This window comes from Vanessa cardui, chromosome 1 (genome assembly GCF_905220365.1).
Source record: "Vanessa cardui chromosome 1, ilVanCard2.1, whole genome shotgun sequence".
NCBI lineage: Eukaryota > Metazoa > Arthropoda > Insecta > Lepidoptera > Nymphalidae > Vanessa > Vanessa cardui.
In genome coordinates, this window is record NC_061123.1 from 12,981,086 (window position 1) to 13,008,806 (window position 27,721).

At 33.6% G+C, this 27,721-nt stretch overlaps 2 protein-coding genes across 6 annotated transcripts; both read left to right on the top strand.

Moving 5' to 3' along the window:
- Positions 1 to 444: 444 nt before the first annotated feature.
- On the top strand, positions 445 to 22,872 carry LOC124534460 (histone-lysine N-methyltransferase, H3 lysine-79 specific). Of its 4 annotated transcripts, none has more exons than XM_047110354.1 (17): positions 445 to 678; positions 2,678 to 2,718; positions 5,320 to 5,458; positions 12,823 to 12,963; positions 13,271 to 13,456; positions 13,860 to 14,288; positions 14,724 to 14,872; positions 14,961 to 15,151; positions 15,294 to 15,451; positions 15,531 to 15,761; positions 15,850 to 16,056; positions 16,130 to 16,626; positions 17,278 to 17,503; positions 17,790 to 18,149; positions 18,614 to 18,812; positions 18,949 to 19,140; positions 19,216 to 22,872. In XM_047110354.1, the coding sequence occupies exons 1-17, from the start codon at positions 595 to 597 to the stop codon at positions 19,590 to 19,592; spliced, it is 3,807 nt and encodes a 1,268-aa protein (XP_046966310.1). In that variant the 5' UTR covers positions 445 to 594; the 3' UTR covers positions 19,593 to 22,872. The 4 variants fall into 4 exon arrangements, with proteins under 4 accessions (XP_046966310.1, XP_046966318.1, XP_046966335.1 ...); XM_047110362.1 differs by having other exon boundaries at positions 19,219 to 22,872; XM_047110379.1 differs by having other exon boundaries at positions 14,982 to 15,151.
- Positions 22,873 to 23,958: 1,086 nt separating this feature from the next.
- On the top strand, positions 23,959 to 26,847 carry LOC124532057. Of its 2 annotated transcripts, none has more exons than XM_047106690.1 (5): positions 23,959 to 24,090; positions 24,259 to 24,392; positions 24,658 to 24,829; positions 24,939 to 25,086; positions 25,360 to 26,847. In XM_047106690.1, exons 2-5 carry the CDS (start codon positions 24,284 to 24,286, stop codon positions 25,960 to 25,962), a joined length of 1,032 nt encoding a protein of 343 aa, XP_046962646.1. In that variant the 5' UTR covers positions 23,959 to 24,090; positions 24,259 to 24,283; the 3' UTR covers positions 25,963 to 26,847. The 2 variants fall into 2 exon arrangements, with proteins under 2 accessions (XP_046962646.1, XP_046962654.1); XM_047106698.1 differs by having other exon boundaries at positions 24,001 to 24,063.
- The last annotated feature ends 874 nt before the right edge of the window (positions 26,848 to 27,721 follow it).

Genomic DNA, 27,721 nt, shown 5'->3' on the forward strand with positions numbered 1-27,721 from the left:
GAATTATTTGAAATTATTAGATTTTTTTTTTATTATTGTCAATAAGTGAAAAATATGAACTGATATTTTTTCAGGAAGTAATAATATTTTAATATTGTAAGTCAAATATGCTAAAGATATTTTGTTGAATAATAATGTCTACAAGTATGAAAATTTATAAAATTAACAATTTATATAACATTTCTATCAAACATAGAGCTGATGATTTAACAAAACTTTGATCCAAAAATATATATGCTGTACAATATCTACAATTCACATTTATGTCATCATATGTCGTTGAAATAAATAATTATAATACCTTTGTCAATAACATGCATAATTTTTGCACTCATTTAATTATACCGATATTGATAATTTTATATAGATTAGATTTATGTCTTTAATTTATTTTTTTACCATAATTAAACATTGATGACAACACCGATTTGTCGGCCATGATTAGATTGATATTATTTTCAACATGGCGCCCAGCCTAGTTCAGAGTGTGTGTGTGTGAAAGTGCAGTGAAATTATGTTAATATCAATTGTTTATAGTTATAAATTTAGTGTATAAGTGAAAAGAGTGTGCATTAATGCAGCGGTTATCTTATCATGGCTTTGGATTTACGCTTGCACTCTCCTGCAGGCGCAGAACCTGTTGTTTATACATGGCCCCTTACATCGGGTCATGGCTCGGTAAGAAATAAAATTGTTGTATACTGAAAAACATAAACATAGTTCTGTAGATATACGTATCAGATAAATTAATTTAAAGTAAATAATGTTCATGTCTGTAAATAAACCTAAATGAAAATGTATGAAATGCTGTCATAATGAATAGTTAAAACAACTAGGTGCGTATATGTAGATACGCTGCGTTAAGACAAATTATAGCTAATTTCTAAGTATATCATGAAATTTAGTCCTTCCTATTATAGTTTTTATATCGAATAAATAAAACAAAATATCTTATTGTAATGCCTAATCACATGGATCTTGTATTGTGGAGTGTATTGACCTCGTGTTTTGTCAAGGTGTCGGCTTTTTTTAGATATGTACACACTGTTGCGTAGTCTTTAACCGTCCTCTTTTATTTACATTTACGTATTTGAAAATAGATCATAAATTATAATACAAAAATAGTTAAATTATAAAATAAACAGTTTAAACACTGAGATTGTAGCTTAGGATTACATCCTGTAGGTTATTATGATAATGAATATATCATTCAAACTATTTAAAACTACAATGACCACTGGAAAGTGAAATTCTGACTGTTAGATAATTAAATAAGAACTGTTGTTTATTTAGATGTGATAACATACATACATTAACATATTTGAAATAGCTTGTTAATAAAACTCCAAAATTGTTCTCAAGAGTAGTAGAGGCATTTGCACAGCTGTAAAGCATTTTTATTTTTCATTTTAATATAAATACTGTCTTAAAGTGTAAATAGTAACTGTAGAGCAATAACAGTATTGACAATTAAATGTTGAAAGTGTTCAAACAGTACATAAATGATACATATTCACAAAGTTGTTTTTAATATTATTATCTCATATTATTCTTTGAAAAAATATTCAACATTATGGTAATATTAGTATGAGTAGTTCACTTTGTAAACAAGTTATATTAAACTATTTTTTGTTCAGGTATTGGATTTTCTTGTATTATAATGAATACAATATTATTATTATTTTACAATATATTTTTTATTATATGAATTTATGTAATATAACATATAAATAAATGTCAATTAAATACAAACTTTTAGTATCAATTAGTAGCAGGAACATTTTAATTCTTTTTTATTATTACTTTGATCTTTATTGGTTGTTAACACCAAGTGTTTCAAGAAATTGCGTTTCATTTTTTGTAATTATGTTATTAAATAACTCACAAAGATATAGAGATAGATATTAATAAAACCACAATTCTCAGATTGTCTTTTGATATTTTTAATTTTAATTATGAATATAAGTATGATGAGAAAAATAAACCTTATCTATTTCTGTATAAAGAATAATAATTTGCTACTGTATATTCAAATTTTTGTATATATTTCGCTCAATGATTACAAGTATTCATATCTCCGAAGAGATACATAAACCTCAATATTTAAAAAAATATAGTACTTAAGTGTTTAAATAACTAATATGATTAATCCAGTCCCAGCTATATCTCATTAATATTTATGGAAAAATATATAATGATAAAAAAAAAAATCTCATCCCATATATATACATTACAAAATGTATATATATAAAGATATAGATCAGATGTTTTTATTTTTTCTCAAATGTATCCGTATGCCTGCATATGCATGCATGTTGGCAGATTTCATTGGAAGATCAATGTAGATTGACTACAGAATGTAATTTGTGTGGTAGAAGACCTAATCCGCTAATAACACTTATGACCTTACAAACATTGAGAGTTTCAATAGATAATTACATTGAATTTCATGCTCTTGATTAATTTAAAATAAGAACTTTTTATAGATAACTCAATTTATCATTAGTTATGGAGGTATCTTAATTTTCTAGTAATTAATTTTCACAATGATTTTAATTTTGAAAAGATTAATAAAATGAATTAGAAAACAGTATATTCTTGAACCATTTGTTCAATAAATACCAAATGTAGATGGAAAATAAAGTCTATTATATATATATATTTTTTTTTGTTACAGGACAAACACGATGGAGCCTTAGAAATAGTAGAAACAATAAGGTACGAAAATTAATGATTACTTATAATTAATCAAGTGAGGTATAACTCATGCACAAATAAAGTATTAATTGGGAATAATTGTAAATGTAACTATTAACTAGGTACAAAAAGAATCAAACAAAGTTTCGTAGTTGAAATGACAATGTGCTCTAATAATTAACGTTGCGTGAGTGTTCGCATAACACGAAGGACGTTAGGGCGATGACCGCCCGAAACAATTTCGCGTGCACCGATGAGTTACCTACTTGCAACGCAGCCCTATTGCCCGACCTGGAATAAAAAACAATGCGCTTACAATTTTAATTACAATGTACAATAAATGCTAACAATACAAATTATAATATGTTAATCAATTAATCATTCTTATATATTTTAACATTGCTCAATATTAAATGTTTCGTATATAACCATGTGACACGGGTTATTGGAATTATGGAGACATGACGCTTACAGCTCACCTGTTATGCAGGTCGGAAATAAAAGAACTAGTTTGGCAAGTTGACCCGTTCGGTCCCGGGCGGTCGGGGTGGTAAGGGCGACCGCGACCTCCTCTCGACCGGACGCGTTCACTCTTCCATTGTGACCTTGAAATGCGAATCAGGAATGCCCTTTTGTAGCTACTAAGTCAAAGTTACAAACCTTTTTTTTTGTTTTACTAATATAAGTAAAGCTAACATTTAATAGTTAGTTTGAAAAAAAATGGATACCTGAATTTACAGTTACACATCCATTGCGTGCCGTACATATTGTGATCAGTGAACGGTATTTGTCCCAATGCTGGGAAAGTTGCTACAGATTGTCATCCAATTTTTTACAAAGCACGAAATAAATTATACACAAATGAAGCACAAGGAAACACTATCTTTGATAGGATTCACATACCACCGAGTAACATAATTTTGTTAATTAAAATTATTCATTAAAGCTTAAATATTTTATTGAAAAAGAAAAATAGGCCTAGACTATAAATTAAGGCAAAGTACTCAATACAGTACAGTAAAGTCTAATCAGCCTATCAAACCCACACTATTTATTGCAATCGGATTTTGTAACATAATAAATTTTGAACTGAAATCGAGAAGGCGATAATCGACGCAACATACTATTGAAAAAAATTAGCAAAAACTTATTCAAGACTCATATTATTTCAAATTGAAAATTATAAACACTGGGACATTTATTAAAGGGTCAGTTAAAATGATTGTTCACAAAGTTAAACTCACATGCAGACGACGTTTGTCAGTTTATAGATTGTTAAACGGGAATAGAAAGGTTAATTTACTTTACCTTTTTTAAATGTACTTTAATTAACGATCTTTTAATCGATTAAATTTATCAATGATTGATTGATTTTGTGAAATTTGAATTTGAGTGAAATTTAATTTAATGACGACAGATGATAAAATCAGTAAACGCTTATTTAGCCTAATTACATAATTACGTTGGGACAGGTATATTTTTAAATTTCTATGTTGCATCAAGAAGCTTCTTATTCTTTGCAGTGTTGTTTTTCTATCAGATTTTTTTAAAAATTAGATCAATGGGTTAAAATATATTAAAAGATAAATATCAAAAAAAAATACGAGTTATTAAACACAAATCGTTGAATTTTCAAGGGCAATATTTCAACGAGTAAAAAAATATTGACAGCTGCACATTAAATAATCTCAAAGTTAAATTATTACATAATCTTTAATTATTATTATTAGGGTGTGCGTTCGTGCACCTGGTATATTTTATATCATAGTGTTAGTAGACTCAGTAGACAGGTTAGCTATGACTCATTCATCAAATAGTTAGTATAACTAACCTAACGCCAACAGCAATAACTTGTAGGCAATGATCATAAGTCCTCATCTAGAGAGAATACTCGTCCGCTTTTGTTTTAAAAAGAAAAGTATAACGCAGAGTATTTTGGAATGTCTATTAAAAGTGAAAAATGTCAAAGTCGAATATAATTGGTTTGTTTACATAGGTTTTTACATGTGGCCAGACTATACACGACTATATAGCAGTGGATAGATGTAAACGTTTATTGTTGTGTCTTCATTCTAATATTTAGTTTTATTTAACTATATATTTTAGCTCAGCTACTGTTATACCTAATGATATGTTAATCATTCGTTCACAAAATTTAAGATGATTGGAATAATGTCAAATTGAAGAACTAATAGACCATATACATATCATAAATATTTTAAGTTGTGAACTATATTATATTTCTTCAGCTTTCTAATTTAGATCAATGCAGTAAAACATATTTAGAAGTCGGTATGAATGGGAGACAATTTAGACCGTTTTATACGATTGATTAAAATATTTGTTTATAAATTGTAAATAAATGAATGTCGATATAAGCCTGTTCTTGACTCACACGTAGTCGGAACAGGACGCAAGTAGATTGACGTTTTGCTATCATCGAAACACCTGTCCACCATGCTATTGAACTGCATAAAGGTTAAACGTATGTAATTTGTGTAAGGTGATAAAAACAGCTGGTGCATTTTAATTTTAGACTTCTAACTACTCGCTTAAAAGTCAAAACATGCCTTGTATTATAATAGAACTATCTTTTTTTTATCTATTTGTTTTTTTGTTTAGGTGGGTCTGCGACGACTTACCAGAGATGAAAGGTGCATTGGAAAAGAATATCCTAAGCGATTACGACACCCACTCATACGAAAGTATGAGAGCACTCTGCGATCGCTTCAACCGCGCCATAGACTCTGTTGTCGCATTGGTAATTATATATTGAATAAGTTGTTTATATTTATATTTTAGATATTTGTAACTCGTTTAAAATCAATTTGATTTGGTAAACTATTGTTTCGTCGATAAATATGTTGTATGATTGCCTTATTGCGATCTCGTTGTCCACGTATTGGATCGGAATAGAAAAAAATATCTGTGGAATAACTATAATTTGCGCAGTCCGGTTACGCTCTCATAAACAGACATCGGCATATGTTTTTCATGAAAACCCGATAAATCAGCAACATTGAATAACTTTATTTATTATTTCGATATCAGTATGAAAATAGTAACTATAATTACACGAATAGAAAGTTTGTTGTAACAAAAGTTGTAAGTCGATATAAACAGGAGAGTATTAAAAGTTGATATTGTAGGGTTCTACGTCCTCGTACGATCGATATCCTGCACTATTAAAAGCAAGCCGGATAGTTGCTAACGGCCGGTGCAACCACACTAGACGACAACACCGACCGTTGTTTTTATCTACATATAGGCACACGTTTTTTTTTTATATAATCCAGTATTATATAATACTTTAATTTCCTGATTATTATATTAATACATATTGCTAACTGATTGCACGTTTATAATATAGTGTGATTATTATTGATTGACACTTTACGTAATCTAATTAATAATAACAGTACTCGTCACATTATCTGTGCAATTTATATAATATTGTATATAATCGTCGACCGATGATTTGCCACTTTATTGAATAAACAAGATCAATACCTCACACGTTATACATTATAATCTTTTTAATTGAAATACATAATTTGTATTTGGATTTATGCCTTTCAAAGTTACAATTTATAGTAGTAAGTTTGTTAGTTATTATATCAAAAAACCTTAAAAGTTATCTCTGTTTGATTTACAGTAGTAGTGATTAACCTTCTACACGTCCTTTTATTAAAATTGTCTTTCCAAAGGGCCTGTTATCTTGGACTATTAGCGTTGTTATCTGAGAAGGTCATTGTGTAGTGATGTTCACCTTCATAATAATTGCTACGTAAGTCTGAACAAGTACAGTTTTACTTCAATATGTCCCATATTCTAAAACCTTCAAATTCTAAAGCGTTTTCTAGCTTCCTTAATTCCCGTCTTTATTGCGCTTCCTTAAATTATTTTCGTCTTCGAAACGAGAATCATCTAGGTCAAACTATAATAGTCATATCTGAATGTGAAATGCGAAGAAAAATATTTGAATGTTGAAACTTTATAGAAACGACCGATGCTTAACGTATGTGAACAATAAAATAAAACAATTAATAAGGTACACGAAACAAATAATAAAAGAAGTTAATTAACAAAAGCGACTGAGTACGTATCGGTCGAATGAACCGAAACGGTACACGTTTAACTTATATAACACCTAACAATGTACTACATGACGATGTTTAATAATTAATTTATGTATATAGAGACATTTCAATTACTGGGGTAATCACTCGTGGCACAGAAGGACACATATGCACATTCGCAGACGGAGAACAAGAAGCAAAAAAGCTAACATCTTATAAAAAAAGTATAATTAACAAAGGAATATATTTAAAGGTTCACTAACATAAAGCCTCCTTTGATTACTTCAATGTAAATGATACGAAAATGAATACACGTGTTATACAATACATATTACGTGCGACTAAAACGTGAGAAACACCACACAAATAGTTTCATGTGCTTTGCATAACTGCGGAACCCTACACCGGCTACACCTGACTGTCTGACACGAACTTGTCCTATTTTTTTGAACAATTATATACAATAAGCATATAACTGTATAAGGCACTTACTATGAATAGTTTAAAATACCATGACAGAGTAATTATAAAAATAAATAAATATACTCCACGCGTCCTATTTTTAAGAGATTATGCATTCGAGAGTATGAACATGATTCATTTTACATTTGCTTCCCTCCCTCACATTCAAACACTACACTGGCATAGTTTCCAGGCCGCGGAAAAATATTTCAATGTCACCTTCGTTTATTTATACACTTCCTACATTAACATAGAAATTAAACAACATTGTAACTTTTTATCAATAATTTATTTAAAAAGACTTTATGTGATTATCATTCTTTTATATATAAATATTATTATTTTTTTAATTTAAAATACAAGACATGAAATATTCGAAGAAGTCTTCTGTTCACTAACGTCAAAAAGATTTACGTATACATATACAGATTTAATGTTTCTAAGACAAAAATCATATGGTGTAGCATGTGCAAAACGTAACATGAATGTGGGGCAGTGAGGGGCATTAGAGGGGAGTGGAGCGCGGACTGCAGGAGGGAGATACGAGGGCCAAGATGGCGGCGAGGACGCAACGATCGATGGTCGAAGCAGACATAGCACGAGGCTACCTCTATTTATACTCGCATACAATTTCTTCCCGCGACTCGGATACCTCCAATTTTTTTTAGTATATTTTCAATATATCACTTTTTGCAATCAATTTAACTGAACTTGTATTTCTTTCCATTTTTAAATAGTATTTTTATTGAGTAAGTACTTCGGTTTTGATAAAATTCTTAAAATATGCTAGTTACATATTTAGTAGATTGTACTTATATAGACTAGGATGATCTCTAGTAGATACCAAGTAAGCTATCCTGTTACCGCGATATGCTTTTAGGTTATTTATACATACGACGGCTCAAAATAATTGTTACCGGGCAGTGCCAATGGACGATAGAAATAGAAACGTAGAATACATGAACAAAATATTTTAAATTGGTATTTAAATACAATTATGTTGTTATAAATAGATAGTATTTTAATATAGTTATAGTAGAGTTTAAAGCAGCCGTCGATTTGTCTTTAGTGTATTGCTTAAAAAATTGAATATGATTGATAACAAATCTACACCCGATACAAAGATACAATCTGACTGCAAAGCAAGATTCGGTCATGATGTCACCAAGTGATCGATGACTACTATGCGCATACATAAACTGTCCGCAACCTTGTGCTTACGATCTAGGAAGTGCCTTACGCGGTAGTCGTACGTGCTATTTTATAATTATATCGTAATCGTATATGTATACAATAAATGATAATGTATGTTCATATGTTTGTCCTCTATGCGTTTCTAAACCATTCTTCCGATTGTGATGAAACTATGTCAGGTGAGTTGTTCAGAGTGCACGTGAGACGTTTCTTGGCCAAAAAAAAACAAAGATTTTCTGTAGACCATTATACAAGTGCGAGGATGATTAGCTAGTTATTATAGAAAATAACCTAAATTATAATAAGTTCCCATTTGAAGAATGTTCGCAAGATTGTAAAATCGTTGTCATTACTCTTCAATGAAATGGTATCATGTACGCATTCATTCGGTACTATAAAATTTAATGCCCCTTTGTAAATATCTTGCACTCCCCACTATTTTCGAATACACGCTTAGCCCTGACCTCGGCCCTTTCACAATGCAGATGTTTTGCTACCGTCTATATGTATGTGCACTGTATATTTGCTATATTTCACGGGTTAAGTTACATTCATATATGTCGAATTATTTTTGGAACTGAACAAATTTTTAATACCAACTATGGATAATAAAATCGAATGAGTAAAATAAAATAATCTTTAGCACCATTCATATCTCTAAGGTTAAGGGAAATTCGAAATTGTTTTAAATAAAAATAAGACGATAGAATAGAGAATAGGACGATAATCTCTCTTAATTGTTTTTAACTTCTATTTTTTGTCTATTTTATAATACAACATCTCGAAATTAAAAACTAATAAATCCTTTGTCATTATATGTTAAATTTTAGAATTTAAATAACCCTTCTAACGCGAATAGCAAAGTTGAACAAGATTTTTTTCTGTTTCATAATAATATCACCTCATGTTTACTTTATCTTCTTTGCCCTTTATTTCAGATCTTATCACAACTGGCATAAAGTGCAGTAATCATGAAATCATGCACAGGGACACAATATTGAAATCAGACCAATTCTTATTGAACGATATTTTGAGGTGGTTTTGTAAACCAAAACATATTATAATTTATGTCTCTCCAAATAATTTTGATTAAAAGCTGTGGCGACACTGTCATGACAAGTAAATGGAAAAAAAAAAGTTGAAAACTCTGTGAAATTTATCATAGCGTTATCATATTCAACAAGAAAGTGCGCAATGTACGTGTATTTATCGCCCGTGAAAGTCTTTGAATTACAAACTCTCAGTCATCGACATTAGTGTCGATCTTCGAGTTGAGTGACCTCAGCGGCGGACAGGCATCTACTAAAAGTTGATTGCCTTCGTTCATTGTTCGAAAATTAGGCATTATTCGCGTTTACATTTCGATATTATTATCAAAACTTTACATCGTTTGCCGTAAAATTGTTTTTTATTTTCACCTTGAATAATACATTTTATTAATTATGATTTAACTGCGAATTATAATTTAATAGATGTTAGGACGGGTCGTATTTGGGGGCGTTGACCGCAATATTGAGCCAGCGCGAATGTCTCACGTAGTGTTAATGACCTTTTTTTGGTTGCGCTAGCGTCGCTGTGCTCTTGGAATTTGATTAAATTGAATTTTAATACTTACTTATCGAGAGATAAATCTTAGATTATTACGTATAAGTACATTATTTTGTATATTTTAAATTTCTCTTATTTCGTTGAATCATAAATAAAAATATTATATATTACTTGATATTGGAAAAAATATTTTTCATGTATAATTCCAAAAATATTTTATCAGTCACAAATTTTAAATAAATTCTCCAAAATATTTTATTAGTTAATATTTAATATAAATTAATAATTCTTGTACTAAATAACGCATTTAAGAATGTATAATAATAAGGAGCAAATTAAGTTTCATAAATGGAGTCAGTCAATCTTATTTTACGTATGTAATTATATATTTTTAAACCGATACATATTTAAGATTAAAATGTAGCGTGTGCTACTGACATTAAAACGAGTGTAGGTACAATTTAATATTAAAACGATGGATGCATGAATGAAATGCCTGCGGAACGTAAACAAGGAACGCGCGAGGCCACGCGCCCGCCGCCGCTGCTGCCGCGAACTGGCTCCATTTCGTTAAAACACCCCGAACTATTGAAAAGCTGCATATAATTCATTTACCAACTAATAACTCTATTTTGCATATTTAAATAATAGTTTTAAAAAGTAAGAGTATTGTTTTTAAAAAGTAGTAGTATTATACAGTAATATAAATATTGAAATACTATCATAAACGAGACTCATAAAAATGTATTTTTTAAATTAGTTCATTAAGTACATTTAATTGTTATGCAGAAACTAATTTTAAAATTGGATTTTTATTTGCGTTACTAATATAGATTTTGTTTTTGCATGAAATATATTTTTATGGCTTAAACCACTTTCGATTCTTACGTTAAAAGAAAGTCCGCCGAAACAACCAGTCAGTTTCTCACTGTGATAACGCTAATGACTGATAACGAGTGATAAGTGCTTAGTATTCGGACTTTAGTATTATGGGACATCGAGTTGTGTTTATTTAGGTAGATATCTAAAAATGTTGGTATATATTTTATGATATAGTCGCATTCGTTGGAATGGAAACTCTACTGTAGAGTTATGCAAAAACAATAATGGTTGACCTACAGAGTATATTACAATAATGCCTCCTATACATATATTTACTGGTCTGTCTGAATATTTTAAAAATATACTTGTTTGTGCACTCTAACAGTATTTAATAAAAAAAGAATAATTGTGAGTCGTAGGCTATTAATAAAAGTATACTTTTTTGTAAATAAAACATTTTCTCCCGTCTCTTTTTTTTCTGTTTATAAAAATAGTTTATGGCGTAAGGTCTAGGCCAACATAAAATAATTGAAGTTATGTTACGTCATTTGAGCGGACGAAGTGATCCTGTTGTGAGTAGGCGATGAAAAATTGATTATTGTTACTTAGAATTAGGGCCTATTTTAGCCGATACTAACATTATCATTAAATAAAGTAGTAAATATGGTGGATTGTATTGTATCTGATATTCTCATAATCATCTTAATGAGCAAAGCCGCGGAACATACACTTGTAGACTTCATGACACTCAACGACATTATTTTTATCGTCCTAAATAATAGTAAAATGTTATGAATATAAAAACAAAAGTCATAACGTGGAAAGTAAGAAGAGTGCCCCAGAAAACTGAAAGTATTTGACCTAGTTATAGTTTATGTTGAGCTTTTATTCGCTTGCATTACATTTCACTGGGTTCAGATATTAATCAAACGTTTAAAACAATATTTAATACAGTCGAGTGTTAAAGTAGTTCGTGCACCTTGTGTTTAGTTCTTTTTTGTTCATAACTTAATGGTCAATGGATTGATTAAAAAAATATTTATTTAAAATTATACCATATTCCATGAGATGTTAATGCACTCGGCTTAATTTACTTCTGTAATGAATACCGCAGATGCAATAAAATAGCAGAAGCGGGTTACCTTATTAACTCGAATATTACATGAGTATGAATAAAAAATGACTTTGTCTTTGTCAGTTCCGTATGCGTTTCTGTGCCATCCATTTTATTGAGTAAAATTTATATCGTTGATTGGTTTTTCACCTGTCCCCAATATATATATATTCAAAAAGCATTAGCAATAAGCAAAACAAAAGAAATGTGTTCCTACGTATTTTTATTTGTTTGAAACAATAAATGCACTTATGAATATTAATTATATCCATAAATAAATGTATATGTTCGAAAAATTGTAAAGGTTACCGTGTCCATTAAAATAGTTGTGTAGGTATATCAATCACGAATCGTAATCGAACACAAGGCTAACTACATTGTTCCTATATGCGATCGAGTGCTTTTATCGTTCGAGCATTTCGACGTTGTCAATGTCAAGGCTAAAAAGTATATTTTTATTGAAATTCTTTATTCATTGATAAACTTTAAATTATAAATATAGCTTTATTTGTTTACATTCGTTTACGTTGAGTGTTGAACGTTTGTTCGTCAGAATGTACTGAAGTTATATTGATTTATAGAAGGTAGTATTTCATTGAATTGAAAGTTTAAAATTAATTGAAGTATTGTTAAAATAATTACAAATAAATCATATAAATTCGTTACACTCCAGTAGATATCGTATTTTTATTATTCATTGCGAAAAAGAAACAACCTGTTTATATCTCATTCTTGAGCTAAGACGTCCCCCCCCCCCCCTCTATGTTTCTCTAATTCGGTTTGGTGACTTGGTGACACGTTAAACATAGTCAACCGAACCCGCAATCTTTTGTCAAGGTTCTCGTTTTGGAACAACTGGGAAAAGTCATTCTTTTTTAATATAATTTAATGTTTTTTTTTTTATAGGAAAAGGGTACTTCCTTGCCTGCCCAGCGTTTGAACAAGTATCCTTCGAGAGGTCTACTAAAGCACATCCTCCAACAGACATACAACCAAGCTGTGTCGGATCCTGACAAACTGAATCAATATGAACCTTTTTCACCCGAGGTACTAATTCTTCACTATTGTTTTTAAATTGTTTTAGACAACAGAAATTGATATCTAGTTATAAAATAAATATAACACTAATATGTCATTTAATATACAACAAGTCTTCGAATTTTAAATTATTATTATAGAAATATAAACAAATATATAACCTTTAACTAAAGGAATCTTATAATAGTTAACATAAGCCATATCATCACGATTAAATAAATAATAAAAAAAAAAAACGTAATATCAACAAAAATAGTACATTTTAAGTACCATAAAATAAGAGTTGTACGATAATAAACGATGTTTTTGATTCCAGGTGTACGGTGAGACATCCTACGAATTGGTGTGTCAGATGATAGATCAGATCGATATAACGGCGGAGGATGTGTTCGTGGACCTCGGCTCGGGCGTGGGGCAGGTGGTGCTGCAGATGGCCGCCGCCACGCCCTGCCGCATCTGCTTCGGAGTCGAGAAAGCGGAAGTACCTAGCAAATATGCTGAGGTGTGTATCATGTGTTTATTATATCATCACACGACTTTATTTGATTTAATATGCCGCCGACGCAATGTGCGAGGCTAGAACAAAGATTTGGTAAACTTTACTGGCTGCTTACTTGGATAATAATACATCTTACGAAGTCTTCATTTTACTTTCGAGTCCACAAACCACATTTTAATACTGAAGTTACTATTCAATGAAGTCAAGTGTGTTAATATAATAAAATAAGTAATAAACGTATTTTATGGACATAAATTGTACCCAATAAAAATTATTATAATTTTATAACTATATCGTCAGTGAATACTTTCATCATTCATACGTTTACTTAATTAAGTCAAATTTTATATCACTTGTTGATAACTTACCTAAGATTTGTTAAAATATTGTTTCTGATTGTTTACAGAGCATGGATTTACACTTTAGAATGTGGATGAGATGGTATGGAAAAAAGTATGGAGAATATAAATTAATAAAGGGAGACTTTTTGATGGATGAGCACAGAGAGAAAATAAATTCGGCCACCATCGTATTTGTAAACAATTTCGCTTTTGGCCCTCATGTCGATCACCAACTGAAAGAAAGATTCGCAGATCTAAAAGATGGAGCCAAAATTGTATCTTCGAAAAGTTTCTGCCCGCTGAACTTTAGGATAACGGACCGAAACCTGAGCGACATAGGGACCATCATGCACGTGAGCGAGATGTCGCCGCTCAAGGGTTCGGTCTCGTGGACGGGGAAACCAGTATCTTACTATTTACACATAATAGATAGGACCAAATTGGAGAGATACTTTCAAAGACTGAAAAATCCGAAACTCAAGGTCAGCAAAAGGGTCTGTTTCCAATCATATAATCTTTCTTATTGTTCACTTTACTTTATAATCATATTATATTGCACTGTTATTTATAAGTAGCTAGTTCTATGATATATTTATCAAAGATATGTGTTTATTCGGGTCATACTCGTCACAATCTAATTATGTACAAATATATATTTATATGTCATAGAGAATAATCGCAAATAATTATCGTTCAAATATTTTGTAAAAAAACAAAACAATATATAATCTATCGTATAAAACCGGTCGGTCATAGTACTATATGTGTACATTTGTGTTTATCGCAATATAAAACGAAATATAATTTAGTATTGCATTCATGTAGATACTCACGTTAAATATTGAAACTTACGTTTCGTTCGACGTGATAAAAGATGATTTAGTGTGGTAGTAGTAGTTACGGCACGTGTGAATGTCCGCTGTGCACAGGGCTGCCAGGCCGGCGACGACGACAAGCGGAACGCCAGCGCGCCGCCCACGCGCCAGCCCACGCCGGACCTGCTCAACGGCAACAGCAACCACAGCACCGGCTCGCTGCCCGAGCGCCGCCGCAAGCTGGCGCGCCCGCGCCCCATCAGGTACTCCCACCTGCCAATCCGGTCGATCTCGCTCTCTCCATTTGAACGATATTAGATCCCATTCATTCATCGCCTATCATACATTTAGATTAACCGTGAGCGTGTCCAGGGGCGAGGTGGGACGCACACGTGCGCGCGCCGCGGCCGCCGCCAAGCGCCGGGTGGTGCGGCGCTCCAGCGACGAGAGCGAGGAGGAGTCGAGCGGCACGGACGAGCCGCCCGGACCGGAGCCCGCGCCGCGCGAGTGGGGCGCGCCCTGGGCCTCCTCGCCGCACTCCAGTCAGTATTGCATATCACATATCAGTGTTCCCGCTGTCTTTCGCAAATTTTAAAATTTGTTGATTATGCAAATGAAAGCGGGCACTTTGTCCTACGCGTCGACGTCAAAGGTTCCCAGTAGTGACCGTACGTTTGCCCGCAGACCGCAACCGGCGCGCGACCAACAAGCGCAGCGCGAGCGCGGGCGGCGCGCGGCGTCGCGTGGCGCGCGCCAAGCGCCGCCGCGCCGCGCCCGCCGCCATCGCCGGCCTCGACCTGCTGCACTCCACCACGCTCGCCTCCACGCTGCACAACGGCGCCGTGAGTGTTGCTCCCGTGCGCGCGCTCGCCCCCGCCGCGTTCCGCGTTCGCGAGGAGACTGACGCCGTTGTGGTCGCAGGTGACGGCGCCGCCGCCGGGCTGCGTGGAGCAGCGGCTGTCGGCGCTGGGCGTGCAGCTGCAGCCGGCGGAGCGCCTGCACTCGGAGCTGGACATCCCGCAGGCGCCGCACGCGCCCTACTCGCTGCAGCTGCTGCTCGACATGTTCCGCGACCAGTACCTCGCCTTCATCCGCCGCATGAACACGCCGGAGTACGCCGCCGACATACGCAACCAGATCGATAAGGAAAAGGTACGTCTCGTTGCGTTGCTCGTCTTTAATTTATTGAACATAGATGTGTTTGATGTTTAAAGTAATCCGACTTTATTTTGCTGTTTAGGAGAGAAATCAAAAATTGAAGTCCCGTGCTTCGCAGTTGGATAAACAGATCAATGTGCTGATTAGCGACAGCGTTGCCCTGCTGAAAGCGCGTATGAGCGAGCTCGGCATCCACGCTAACAACACTGTCGATCTCCTGGCCAAGGCGAAGGAGATCGTGGGGCGCCATAAGGAGCTGCAGAGTAAAGCGAGTAAATTGCAGGCCCAGGTAATTTGTTTATGACTATTTAAATATGATAATTCGCCGATGGGTATTGTTCTAATGAAATGACATATTTCAGGTAAACAGTATAGAGGCTGAACAGGCAATGTTAGTGAAACAACGAACTTATGAAATAACAGAGAAGTATAGACAGCTAGGACACATACCTCCAGATGTAGAAATAACACAAAGTATAGCACACGATTGTATTTTAAAAGAGATATCGGCCACGCTAGCACACAGAAAGCGACTTCACGCACAAGTTGGACATCTGCAGAATGAGATCATTCAGATGGAAAGGGCCAGCGAGCAAAAAGTAATGACTCCCACGGTTCCAGTTGCCACCGTCAAGCCGCACACAGTCAATTCGAAACCTCGGAAGTCAAGAGAGCACAGATCACGTTCCCAAGATTGGCCAGATGTGCCAGATGTGGGTAAAATTGAAGAACAGAATCCCGAAATTCTTGCACAGAAAATTCTAGAAACTGGCCGACAAATAGAGGCTGCGAAGATATCAAAACCGAACGTCATAGTCAATGGATATGCAAGGGAACCAGACCGACATATGGATCACAGGTAACCTCCACACTTTTAATTAACGAGAAATTACTGTTGTGTTTTTTTATTAATTACATATTTATCAATAGGCTATTTGACAATGCAAAAAATTAAATGTCATTTATTGTAATCAGTATATATTATGAGTTTTAAAATGATAATCTATTAACTAAAGTTGAAAACAGTACTTAATTTATTCAAAAATCCATTACATTAAACGTTTGTCACGTGACACAAAACGCTCGTGATAGGCCGGACTTACGATGAAGTGACACTTGCTTGTTAACCTTGCTTGCTTACTATATGAAAGACAGATTAAAATGCAGGCAAGTGACGTCATCGACCCCATAGCACGTCATATAGTCCAAGTAGCGTTTTCGCGCGTGACAGATTAAGTTATATTTAAATATGGAATTTTTAATATGATACTCGAAATGAAAAAACAACTTTTACAGGGTTCCTTAACCTCTACTAAATGATATAAATTCATTTTAAAAACCAGTCAAATAGCCTATTGTCAGTGTGTTTTCAGTTTGATTTAAACCCTAAACTTATTATATTTGGGTTAATTTAACATAACATTTACATTTAATTCATAAAAAAATATAATTATATACCATATAACGATTACATAGAAATAGTATTTTAATAATAAATAATTATCTTTAGGCAATCAAAGACGGTCCACGTACATCGCGCGCAACTGCCCCCGCAACGCAGCGCGCAGCCGCCTCCGCTGGCGAGGCAGTCGCCCGTCAAATCACAGAAACCTCTCAATGTCGTGGGCAAAGTACAGGAGTCACCGAAAGTGATTAATTTCGAGGACAGGCTTAAAAGTATAATTACATCAGTGCTTAATGAAGACCAGGAACAGCGGAAAGCGTCACGACTTGAGGTTAATATACAATTCTTTTTTAAATTTGTTTTAATGATCGCTAATGATGAATGAATGAGTATAATTATATTGCTAAGAATTAAAAATAAGTTTCCCGCATATGTTCGGTTCGTGTGTATTGAAAAGCTTCCTTTAAATGCGTTATATACAAATTAATATTACAAATAACTAGAGATCAACAATTTTTGGTTAATGTTTTTAATCTTATATTATTCATAAATAGTTTTATAGAGGTATTTACTCGCCAGGTTTTACCCATTCTTAATTTCGAATTATTTCCTGACAGCCGCGACAGCCGGTTCCCAATCACGCGTACGCTAACGGGTACGTGCGGCCGGCGGCGGCGGCGAGCGTCGCGCACGGCGGCGCGCAGTACGCGGCGCGCCCCGCCCTCACCGCCGCGCCGCCCGCCACCTCGCCCTACGCGCGCACCGTGCGGGACGTGCGGGACGTGCGAGACGTGCGGGACGTGCGGGACTCACGCGCGCTGCGGGACGTGCGGGACGTGCGGGACTCGCGGGACATGCGCGACGTGCGCCGCGAGCGGTTCGGCTACGAGCGGAGGGACGGGCGTCCACACGTGCATCCCGAGCAGCGTGTTTCTGACCTGCGCCACCACCACGCCGCGCAACCAGACTACACCCAGGTGGGTTTATATTATATATATATATATATATATATATATATATATATATATATATATATATATATATAAGAAATTGTCAATTATCTTCCTTTCTATTATATGGGTTGTCGGACGATATAATGGGCCATCTGGTGGTAAGTGGTCACCTCTGTAAATTTTTTAACCATTACTTGCATCGCCAGTGCGTCACCGACCTTATGAGCTAAGATGTTATGGCCCTTGTGCCTATAGTTAAACACTGAGCCAACTCATTAAACAGGAACACAATTACACTGATTATGTAGATAGATGCTTTTCGGTCGTTTAGATATAGAGTCTTATTAAACACGTTTGATCTGAATATGTATATTCATTTTAAAAAATATATTATTTGTTTATAATAAAACTAATATTATCTTATTAGTATTTTAGTTTGAAATGAGAATATATTTATATGTACATAATTCTATTGGTTGTCTGTTTAGGTTTCTCCGGCAAAACTGGCCCTCCGCCGACACTTGTCACAAGAAAGGCTTGCGGCGCCCGGCGCTCGCACCATCGGCGACCTTGTTAACGGAGAGATTGAGCGCACGCTAGAAATATCAAATCAGAGCATTATTAACGCTACTGTTAACATGAGCGCCCGCTACCATGAACCCGTCTCTACAAATCAACCGCTCGAAGGTAAGAGTCCAAGTGACTCGACTACTTCTACAAGCTTCCAATATTTATTAGGAAACGCTTCTGTAAAGTGCTTGTATCTGTATCCTAATGAACATTATATGGAAAGTAAATTACAATTTGTATTTGTTATACGTAGGTCTCGCCGCTTGTCTACAAGCTCGAGTTTTAGCATCAGAATATTGGAGTGGGCGTGGCACCAGCGCAGGAGCAGCGAGTGGCGCGCCGGAGCCCGAGGACGCTGGCCGTCGTCGCACCCCGCCGCCCGACCCGCACTCCAACACGTCCACCCCTCTCGTCGACGAGTTACCGGACGCCGTGCGGCCTCCAGGTGACACTATAGTCCTCTCGACTCGTGCGCACGCAAAGGGGGACGACCGGAACTTATGAATGTGAACCGTTTCAGAAGGCGAGGGCGGCGAGGAAGTCGAAGAGAGCAAGTGGCAGGACCGAATAGCGTTTCGCTTCGATCAGATAATATCCTTCGCTTCTACGGCGATGGAGGACAAGCGGCGACGATCGGACGAAGCGTGCAACACGTCGCCCGACTCGGGCATCGGGCACGGCGAGGCGGCGCGCGGGCCCGCCGACGGCGGCGAGGCGCGCGCGGCGGGCGCGGCGGCGGCAGCGGGCGCGGGAGCGGGCGCGCCCGGCGCCGCGCGCTCGCCGTCCCCGCAGGCGCCGCACCACTTCAAGAAGCGCTTCTTCCGGCGCGAGCGCTGGGGCGCGTGGAGCGGCGCGCCGCCGCCCGCCGCCGTGGACTGGGAGCGGCCGCCGATGTGACGGCCGCGCATCTAGCGCTGCGACGCGTGTCACTTCTCGCACCAGCGCTGCTCGTAGCGTAATCGAACACTGCCACTCGAGAGGCGCTCCGATCGCGTTCGCAGCGTCGCCGTCGATCGTGCCCCTCTCGAATGTTGACTATCAATTTTGTTAATTTTTTTTTTTTCGAATATATAATGTAATTATGTATATTAATGAGTTTATTTTATGTTTAAGAATTGTAATTATTCAATATTAGGTTTATGTCGTCGTTCACACGGCACGCCCGAACGTCTATCGCGCCGAGACGGATTTGTATTTCATGTGTTCATTTAGGTGTTAGTGTTCGAAATACATGATTCGGTAACTGTGCGATTCGTTCTCGCATCGGTCGTTTATTGTTTTTGTGTTTCGTTTTTGATGTTTTATGGAGAGCTCAGCCTGAATAATGTGAATCATTTCTTTGAGAAATCTTAAAGCTCGATGACGTGTGTTAATAAATAAATTGTAAATATAAATTAATAATTAAATAAAACGCTAGTAAAATTGTGGTCGACATTTGAAAATTTTCAATTATAAAATAATGATATAAATATTAGAATCTTCCTAATATTGACATCATAACCGCTGCCTTAATGGTACATTCTTGACGTGACAGAATAGTAGTCGTAAAATAAGCCTTAAGCAATACATGAACTAATTGATGGGTGATTAACTGAGATACATGCAATACAAAAAGTTTACGTAAAACATGTGATATGTAAACAATTATAGTATATACAAATTGTTTAGTGGTCATTTAGCATTTTTACATGCATTAAATCACATTTTTAGATATCTTTTTTCGTTCGTTGTAACTATTGGATGAGTATAAAATGAATGAATGAAGGTACTTAATTTATTACTTAGTGATTAAATAAAGCCAAACTTTTACATTATGTAAAATCACACAAGTTTCTTGTCTAAACTATTTCTATACATTACTTTCAACCATAATTTAAATAAAAAAGAATAATTATTATATAAAGTCAACACAAATCAAAGCATGAACAATCCATTGTATAAAAAGGCTTTTCATAACCTTTTGGTTCGAAAATGTATAATATTTTTTGAAATTTTCTCTAAAATAATCATCTCAATTATGGGAGTCTTCTATTACTCAAACTAGTTAAAGATTGGACAAATATTAAAAGCTTTTATTTTTTAATTTTACCTTATCAAAGAGGATTCCAGGTATTTTAGTTGAATAAAAATCCCATCAAACATAAGAAATCACAAGTCTTTTGTAATATCCAAAAACATTTCTCAGATCAAATGACAATTATAAAAATTACAAATGAACTTCCAATGTTCTGATATTAATTAACAGAAATAAGAAAACTTATAATTGTGTTGTGCCAAAATTAATATTTGCATATTATGCTTAAATATGTAATCGAAAAATAATATTGACAACTTCGCTCTAAACATACAAAACATAATCAAAAGAGCATTACATATTTAATGCAAAGTTAACTAGCCATGTCACGCAATCAAACTAGCTAAAGCCCGAAAATAGGTTTGTGAAAGATTTGTTTTAAGTTTTTATGTTATTTTAATGTTTTTATATATTATGTACACATATACGCTTTGTTTACAAGCATGATATCCGTCGTGTATAATTATTATTTATATTTGTATGTTATTATATAAAAAAATATATGAGCAAGATACATATCCTTACTTTGGGCTTTACTGGTAATAAACGATCGGTGTTAAATCGTGGTTAGCATGCATAACGTTCATCGTTTAACTTTAGAATACATATTTCGTGTCAACATTCTGTGAAACAATTGCGATAAAACAATAATTAATTACCTATAAGTGTTCATTTATCGATATAGAACATACTCGTATGTAAAGTAAATAGCCACAAAACAAACCAAGAAATAAATGCCTTATTAACACTGTAAAAAGATATTAGTATAACATGCATGCAAGCCACTATTCAGAAATTATAGGTAGTTATTGCTAGAACAGGGTCTATGTACTTCGAGGTTTTCGTAGTTATAAATCACCGGCGCTATATCGATATTCCTGTATGTAATTTTTACACGATTAAAAGCTCACGAAGATTTATCCGCCTTTTAGCAATAAGGCTTTACAAAGTTAAAATTAAAATCTTCATACTAAATGTTTTTATGTAATAATTATTGACTTTTTTCTGTATTATTAAAAATATTGTGAAAATGTACTTACTTATGATAATGAAGACGATTTTCTCATGAATATGTTTGTTAGTTACTCGTTTTAAGTGCCCGTTTTATTAAAATTATTTTGTATAAATACAACATTTAAAGTTTTAAATTTATTTTTAAAGGTTGACCTAATAAGATTTTATATATATCATAATTGGCAGCTTTACGCATGTATTGTGTAAAATGATTCAAAGAGTTGGGTATGGGCATTGCTATTGTATTTAAATCAGTTATCACTTTCGCTGGAAATTTGTAGATTAAACGCTAGAGACATTTTATGAGAAAGTGAACTTTTTTTTCGTTCTTTTCTTGCATGTTGTAATTATTTTTTTAATAAATGTCCATATCCGTTTGGTGCACTATTAAAACGTAAGTAAGAATTTTCAAGATTATATTAATATGATAGTGTAAAGTAATATAAAACATGAGCAATGGTTATAATTAAGACCGACAAAAAATTGCGTTCAGTGAATGAGATTTTTAAGATATTATAATGATTATAATACATAAACGACTTCTAAATTTAATAAACTTTTTTTTATTTTATAAACTTTATGTCATAATCTATAGTGGCCTAAATTATAAATATTACTTTTTAGTATGCACTAATTTAATTTATCTTCATACAGACGATAAAACCTAACAATAGTAATATTCTGTAACAGGTCGTTTTGTGTATTATTATCATTGGAGTGCACTGGTTTGATTGTGCCTGTAAAATTCACCAATGCCGCTCCAAACCTCAAAATTGTGTATTTGTAAAATAAGTTAGCTTTTAAATCGGTTCTAAAGTACCAGTAGTAAGGTAGTGTATATTGGCATTCAATTAAGCGTTTCGAGATTAAGTCCAAGAGTGATTACATTATTCAGTTTTGACTAACCTTTATTTTTTTAATGGGGAAATGAGCTAATCAGTGTGACGTTAGTGTCTAAAATAGTACAAATGAGAAGACTTATTGTCGTAAGCCTCGGACTTTTCAACATTGCAAATGCTAGGTTTGAGATGTATCCCTGTGTACTAGTTTTATTTTGTACTAAAAGGTTAAAATAAATGAGTAATTATATGCGATTCGTTTTATTAACATGCGTTATGTGACGTGGGTGCAATGCTGATACTAAATATACTACATAATGTCTTACAAGTTTCACAGTTTTTTTGTCATTAGACTATACAAACCGCTCTGTTCTTGCATTGCAAATCTGTAATGTGTTCGAAAATAGTCATTTTAATTACATGCTGTAAAGGGCCATATCATATCACATCACATCATGAGCCCGTTTTTGTCCACTGCTGGACATAGGCCTCTCCGATTGCACGTCACTGTGGTCTTTCTCCGGCTACTCGCATCCAGCTCCTGCCTGCCGCCTTGCGTATATCGTATAAAAGGGCCATATCAATTTATAAAAATTGCACAATCTAAGGTATTATATTGGATAAGGTTTAATTTGCTTAAAATCGAAAAAACATGATTATTGTGTGTTATCCCTAAAAGATAGACAAACCCATCGTGGACTTTTTTAAATCTTTCTTTTTTCTTGTACCAGTCTATCTATTAAAACATCAAAATTCATTGTGTATGTTTAAAAATCAAAGCGTACGCAGAGACTTTGTTTTCTGCTGTAATAACATGTGAGAATTCAGAGACGGTAGACAAAAGATTATTAAAGTGAATTATGTTTTCGGTAGCACAGCTGGGATCTTATTAATTTAATCTCTTTATAGTCCATCTATTACATGAAAAATATACAGAAGTATACAAATTGACTTATTCCAAAACATGATTTTAATTATATATTATGAGGCTAATAGGTACATTACAGCATATGCCATCTATAATCAGGTAAAACACAATGGCTCGATTTGATTATAATTGAAACGAACCATCGACTTTAGTCACGTTCTCGCAGCCATACACTAATTATCATAACAAAGTATCATATTATTTGACGTCAAAGTACTCTGTACGGTTATGTAATATATGAAAATATGCTTTATAGTTAAATATAAATATATTGCGTTTTACATCTAATCTAATAATACATAATTGTATAAAATATCCGAATCTGACAAAGTTCAATTGTACGACAAACTTAAAAATTCGTGGTAAAAATACGTTTCTTGTACGACTATGATAGTATCTTTCAGTGTTTCAGTTTATATGTACTCTTTATTTATTTGACAGTTGACAGCATTTGACAATTGGCATCGCCCAACTACCAAAATCCAAAGTTTAATCAAGAATTCAAGAATCAAGGTTACAATATATATAGAACATTCAGAGGCTTGTATTATGGGTTTAGTTATTATTTAATTTTATAAATGCGTATGTTGCAGTGTCATCAATGTTGGCAATTATAATTTTTAATCATCGGACTCGCTCGATTTCAGATTGTCAGAAAAATATGCCCTAAACCCTTTATGTTATTGAAGATTTAACTTGTTTTTGTAGAGATAGCGTTTTGACTCTTGCACCAATGAAATGCAACATACGTGAACTTGCTCTTCTGAGCGACAAACCTTGTGTTTTAGAAGGAAGATTAAACTATAAAAAGGTTTCAAATGGAAGTTACCGCAATCAAGCAGGTAAGCACAAACAAATATCAGAAAGACTTGCGTAGAATATTAATGTTTATAGCTCATACTCGCTAAGGCCTTTTCTTATTACCAAATTAGAAAATATTGTAAATTCAAACTATAGTTTAGCAATATGTATACTTTTATTGTCTAATTATCAGCTATTTATAAACATATGTTGATGATTCTTACTACTCTATTGTGTTATTTGTGATTTAGGAAAAATTATTAAATGTGTTTATAGAACCTGAAAATTGTTAAATATTTATTTCAGTTTTTAAGGAGAGATGGTTTCGACTTATTAACAATTATTTGTTTTATTTCAAAATAAGTGAAATGGGAAAGTTTGATACTAGAAATCCTGCTGGAATGTTTGTTTTAGAAAATTCTTCAATACAAATGGAACACGGACAAAGTATATCATTCTCGTTTTCTATATCATTTATGTGAGTACCGAAATGTGCTTAAAGTACCTTTTTTTATAGACAATTAAGAGTTGCAGTACTTTTTCTTATCTACCCCATATTAGAAAACATTTATTCAAATCTTTTACAGAGATGAGCCAGAAAAAAGACATATATTTGCTGCCCGTAGTGAAGATAATGTAGTGCAATGGGTTATGAAGCTACGCCAAAGCTCTTATGAGTATCTAAGAAATCGACTTCATACCCTACAATCCAAAATATTTTCAATTACTGGCAAGGTAAATAACATTTGTAACCTTTTTTATATTTTAATATGCATGAAAGTTTCCTAAGATCCTAAACTCCAGATTATTAATGTTTAATTGGTTTTTCAAGTAAACCAAATGAAATTTATTATAGTGAAGTACTAGTTAAAGAAATAGTCATTGATAGATATCATATTATAAAAAAAATTCATGCAATTTAAATTCAAATCAAAATTATTTGTAGAAGTTTTAAGTTGCATTTAAGAATAAAATATTAGCTGTATCTATGTTAAAAAAAATTTTCAGGATCCTCTTTTGTTAGTGCCAAGAAATGATGGTGCTTGCTTATGGGCTCCGGCTGAACCATTTTCAACAGTTCCCGCATGCACATTGAATACTAATTCATTTAGTTGTCATCTTCATACCAATGGTGCCTTTACACTTGAACGGAGTAAATCTGATGTACAAGCACATAAACATTTACAAGCGCATTATATGAACAAAACTACTTTTTATGTAAGTGAACAGACAAAACAGGAAGATACTAAAGTGGACCAAAGTTATTCATTAGAAAAGAGTAAAACATCAACAATCTTAGCTGGTAATTTAAATCCTATTGATATTTCAATTTTTGATAATCGTCCTGCATTTTCTCGGGCCGCTCCAAGTCCCCCAGTGCGGAAGAAAATGTCACCAGCAAGCAGACATGTGGATTTAAACAAAGAAGTTAGATTGTTTACAGATAAAAGTAAAAATTTTGCTCAAATGGGTATATTGGATGTACCAGTTCCACCCAAAAGGAAAATGTCACCAAAACCTGTAGATAATAATAGTGCAGATAAGAACAATGTGTTTCCTAGTACAGACATTTCACAAGATAAAGCTAGTGAAGACCTTATTAAATTTTAATTGATTCCATATCTGGAATAGTTGCATTAATCCCACCAAGTATTTTTTAGAAAACTCTTGCCTCCTACAAGAGATAGATACATAGTATTTGTATTTTTTTATATAAATGAATTACATGTTTTTATATTGTGATATAAATAATTATTGTGTAGTGTCTTGTATTAAGAAATATACTATATTTTTATAATTAAAAATAATAAGCAAAGTGTAAATCAATATTTTAGACATGGCATTTTAAGTCTTATACACAGACTAGTATTTTTAGATATTCTGTTCTGTTGTATGTTTATTTCAGTTTAAAAGTGCAGCAACAGACTGGTGAAGAAGCTTGTCATTTATCTGGCCTAAAACAAATACAATAATGTTCGAATAACACTTAGTAATACACATAAATAAGAGTGTAGTAAAAGACACTATTAACAATATTGTACACATATACTTAACAGTATTGATTTATTTATCTTTCTTGAACTATACAGTGAGGACAATGAGATTTTGTATTATTTAAATTGCGATGGCATTCACATCATATTTAATTTTAACTATAATCATTGACATGACAAGATATGTATAAAAGGAGCATTAAAATATATTTCATGTTTTCTCAATTGTTAATTTAGAGACAATTATTTGTTTTAAAATAATTTTACGTATTTCAGTGATTGTGGTTAATATGGTCCTGACGGACACATTAAATTGGTTCACTTTAGTCCTAGACTAACATTTGCCAACTCTTGTCAAAAAAAAATTATGTAAAATTAATTTATCTGACAAACTAAAATATTGTTGATGTAACTTTAACTATATTGTAGTCTGGATATAATTAAAGTGGGTACATCATAGATGACTATCAACTGCAGAGTTATAGTTAGGTAGGAACAAAATTAAAAAAATAAGGCAAAATATATAATACTGTAGTAGACAATTTCCAGCAGTGGTGCTGGCTATCTTAAAGCAAGAACTCAGTTGCTTAGACAGGTTTTTCCTAATCTAGTCAACAATAGTTTTACTGTTATTGCTTTTATTATGGGTACTGGATTAAGTTTTCCAGCTTTTATTTATTATCGTAATATGCTTATTCCCTTTATTTCCACAAAAAATATTGAAGAAAAGAACCCCAAAAGTACACCAAAGTACAGTGAAATGGGTTAGTTAATATAAATGTAATATCCTCAATTAAACACTCCACTAGTTATCCCATGAACATTTAAAAATACTCATCAACTTTATATACCTATAAACCAATATAAACTATTTAGTTAGAAAAAAATCGATAAAAAATTAAATTCGTCGCTCTCGATAATAAACGGTTTCGACTTTCGAGTACCTAAGTATACTTGAAACTACATAGGTAAATAAGTTAATTATTCGGTCGCAAAATCTCGATATCTATTCACACTGCATATACTATACAAAATTATTTACAATTTCTTTATAATACATATAAATCTGAATTTTACTATGTGTTGTTACTATTTTATTTTGATATTGTGAGCGTATTTATTTCAATATAATTGCTAGAAGTAACTCGTAACAATTGTACTTCATTAGTAAAACTACAATATTAACCCAAAATGATATTTTAATAAACAGATATGTTATATCCATACTTAACAACAGAAAAAAGTGTGCCGCGCCGGGGACCGTTTAATTTAGTTTTTTTCAACCGACTTCAAAAAGGAGGAGGTTATCAATTCGTCTGTATTTTTTTTTACATTTCGTTAAAAGTAATAAGCATAGCTTGATAAAAAAACTATAA

Excerpts from the sequence above, each read along its gene's own strand:
- LOC124534460 (XM_047110354.1), top strand. The coding sequence starts at position 595 with ATGGCTTTGGATTTACGCTTGCACTCTCCTGCAGGCGCAGAACCTGTT. Across the intron at positions 5,459-12,822 it reads TAGACTCTGTTGTCGCATTG|GAAAAGGGTACTTCCTTGCC; the intron begins GTAATTATATAT and ends TTTTTTTTATAG. Across the intron at positions 17,504-17,789 it reads GGAAAGCGTCACGACTTGAG|CCGCGACAGCCGGTTCCCAA; the intron begins GTTAATATACAA and ends ATTTCCTGACAG.
- LOC124532057 (XM_047106690.1), top strand. The coding sequence starts at position 24,284 with ATGAAATGCAACATACGTGAACTTGCTCTTCTGAGCGACAAACCTTGT. Across the intron at positions 24,393-24,657 it reads AAGTTACCGCAATCAAGCAG|TTTTTAAGGAGAGATGGTTT; the intron begins GTAAGCACAAAC and ends TATTTATTTCAG. Across the intron at positions 25,087-25,359 it reads TATTTTCAATTACTGGCAAG|GATCCTCTTTTGTTAGTGCC; the intron begins GTAAATAACATT and ends AAAAATTTTCAG.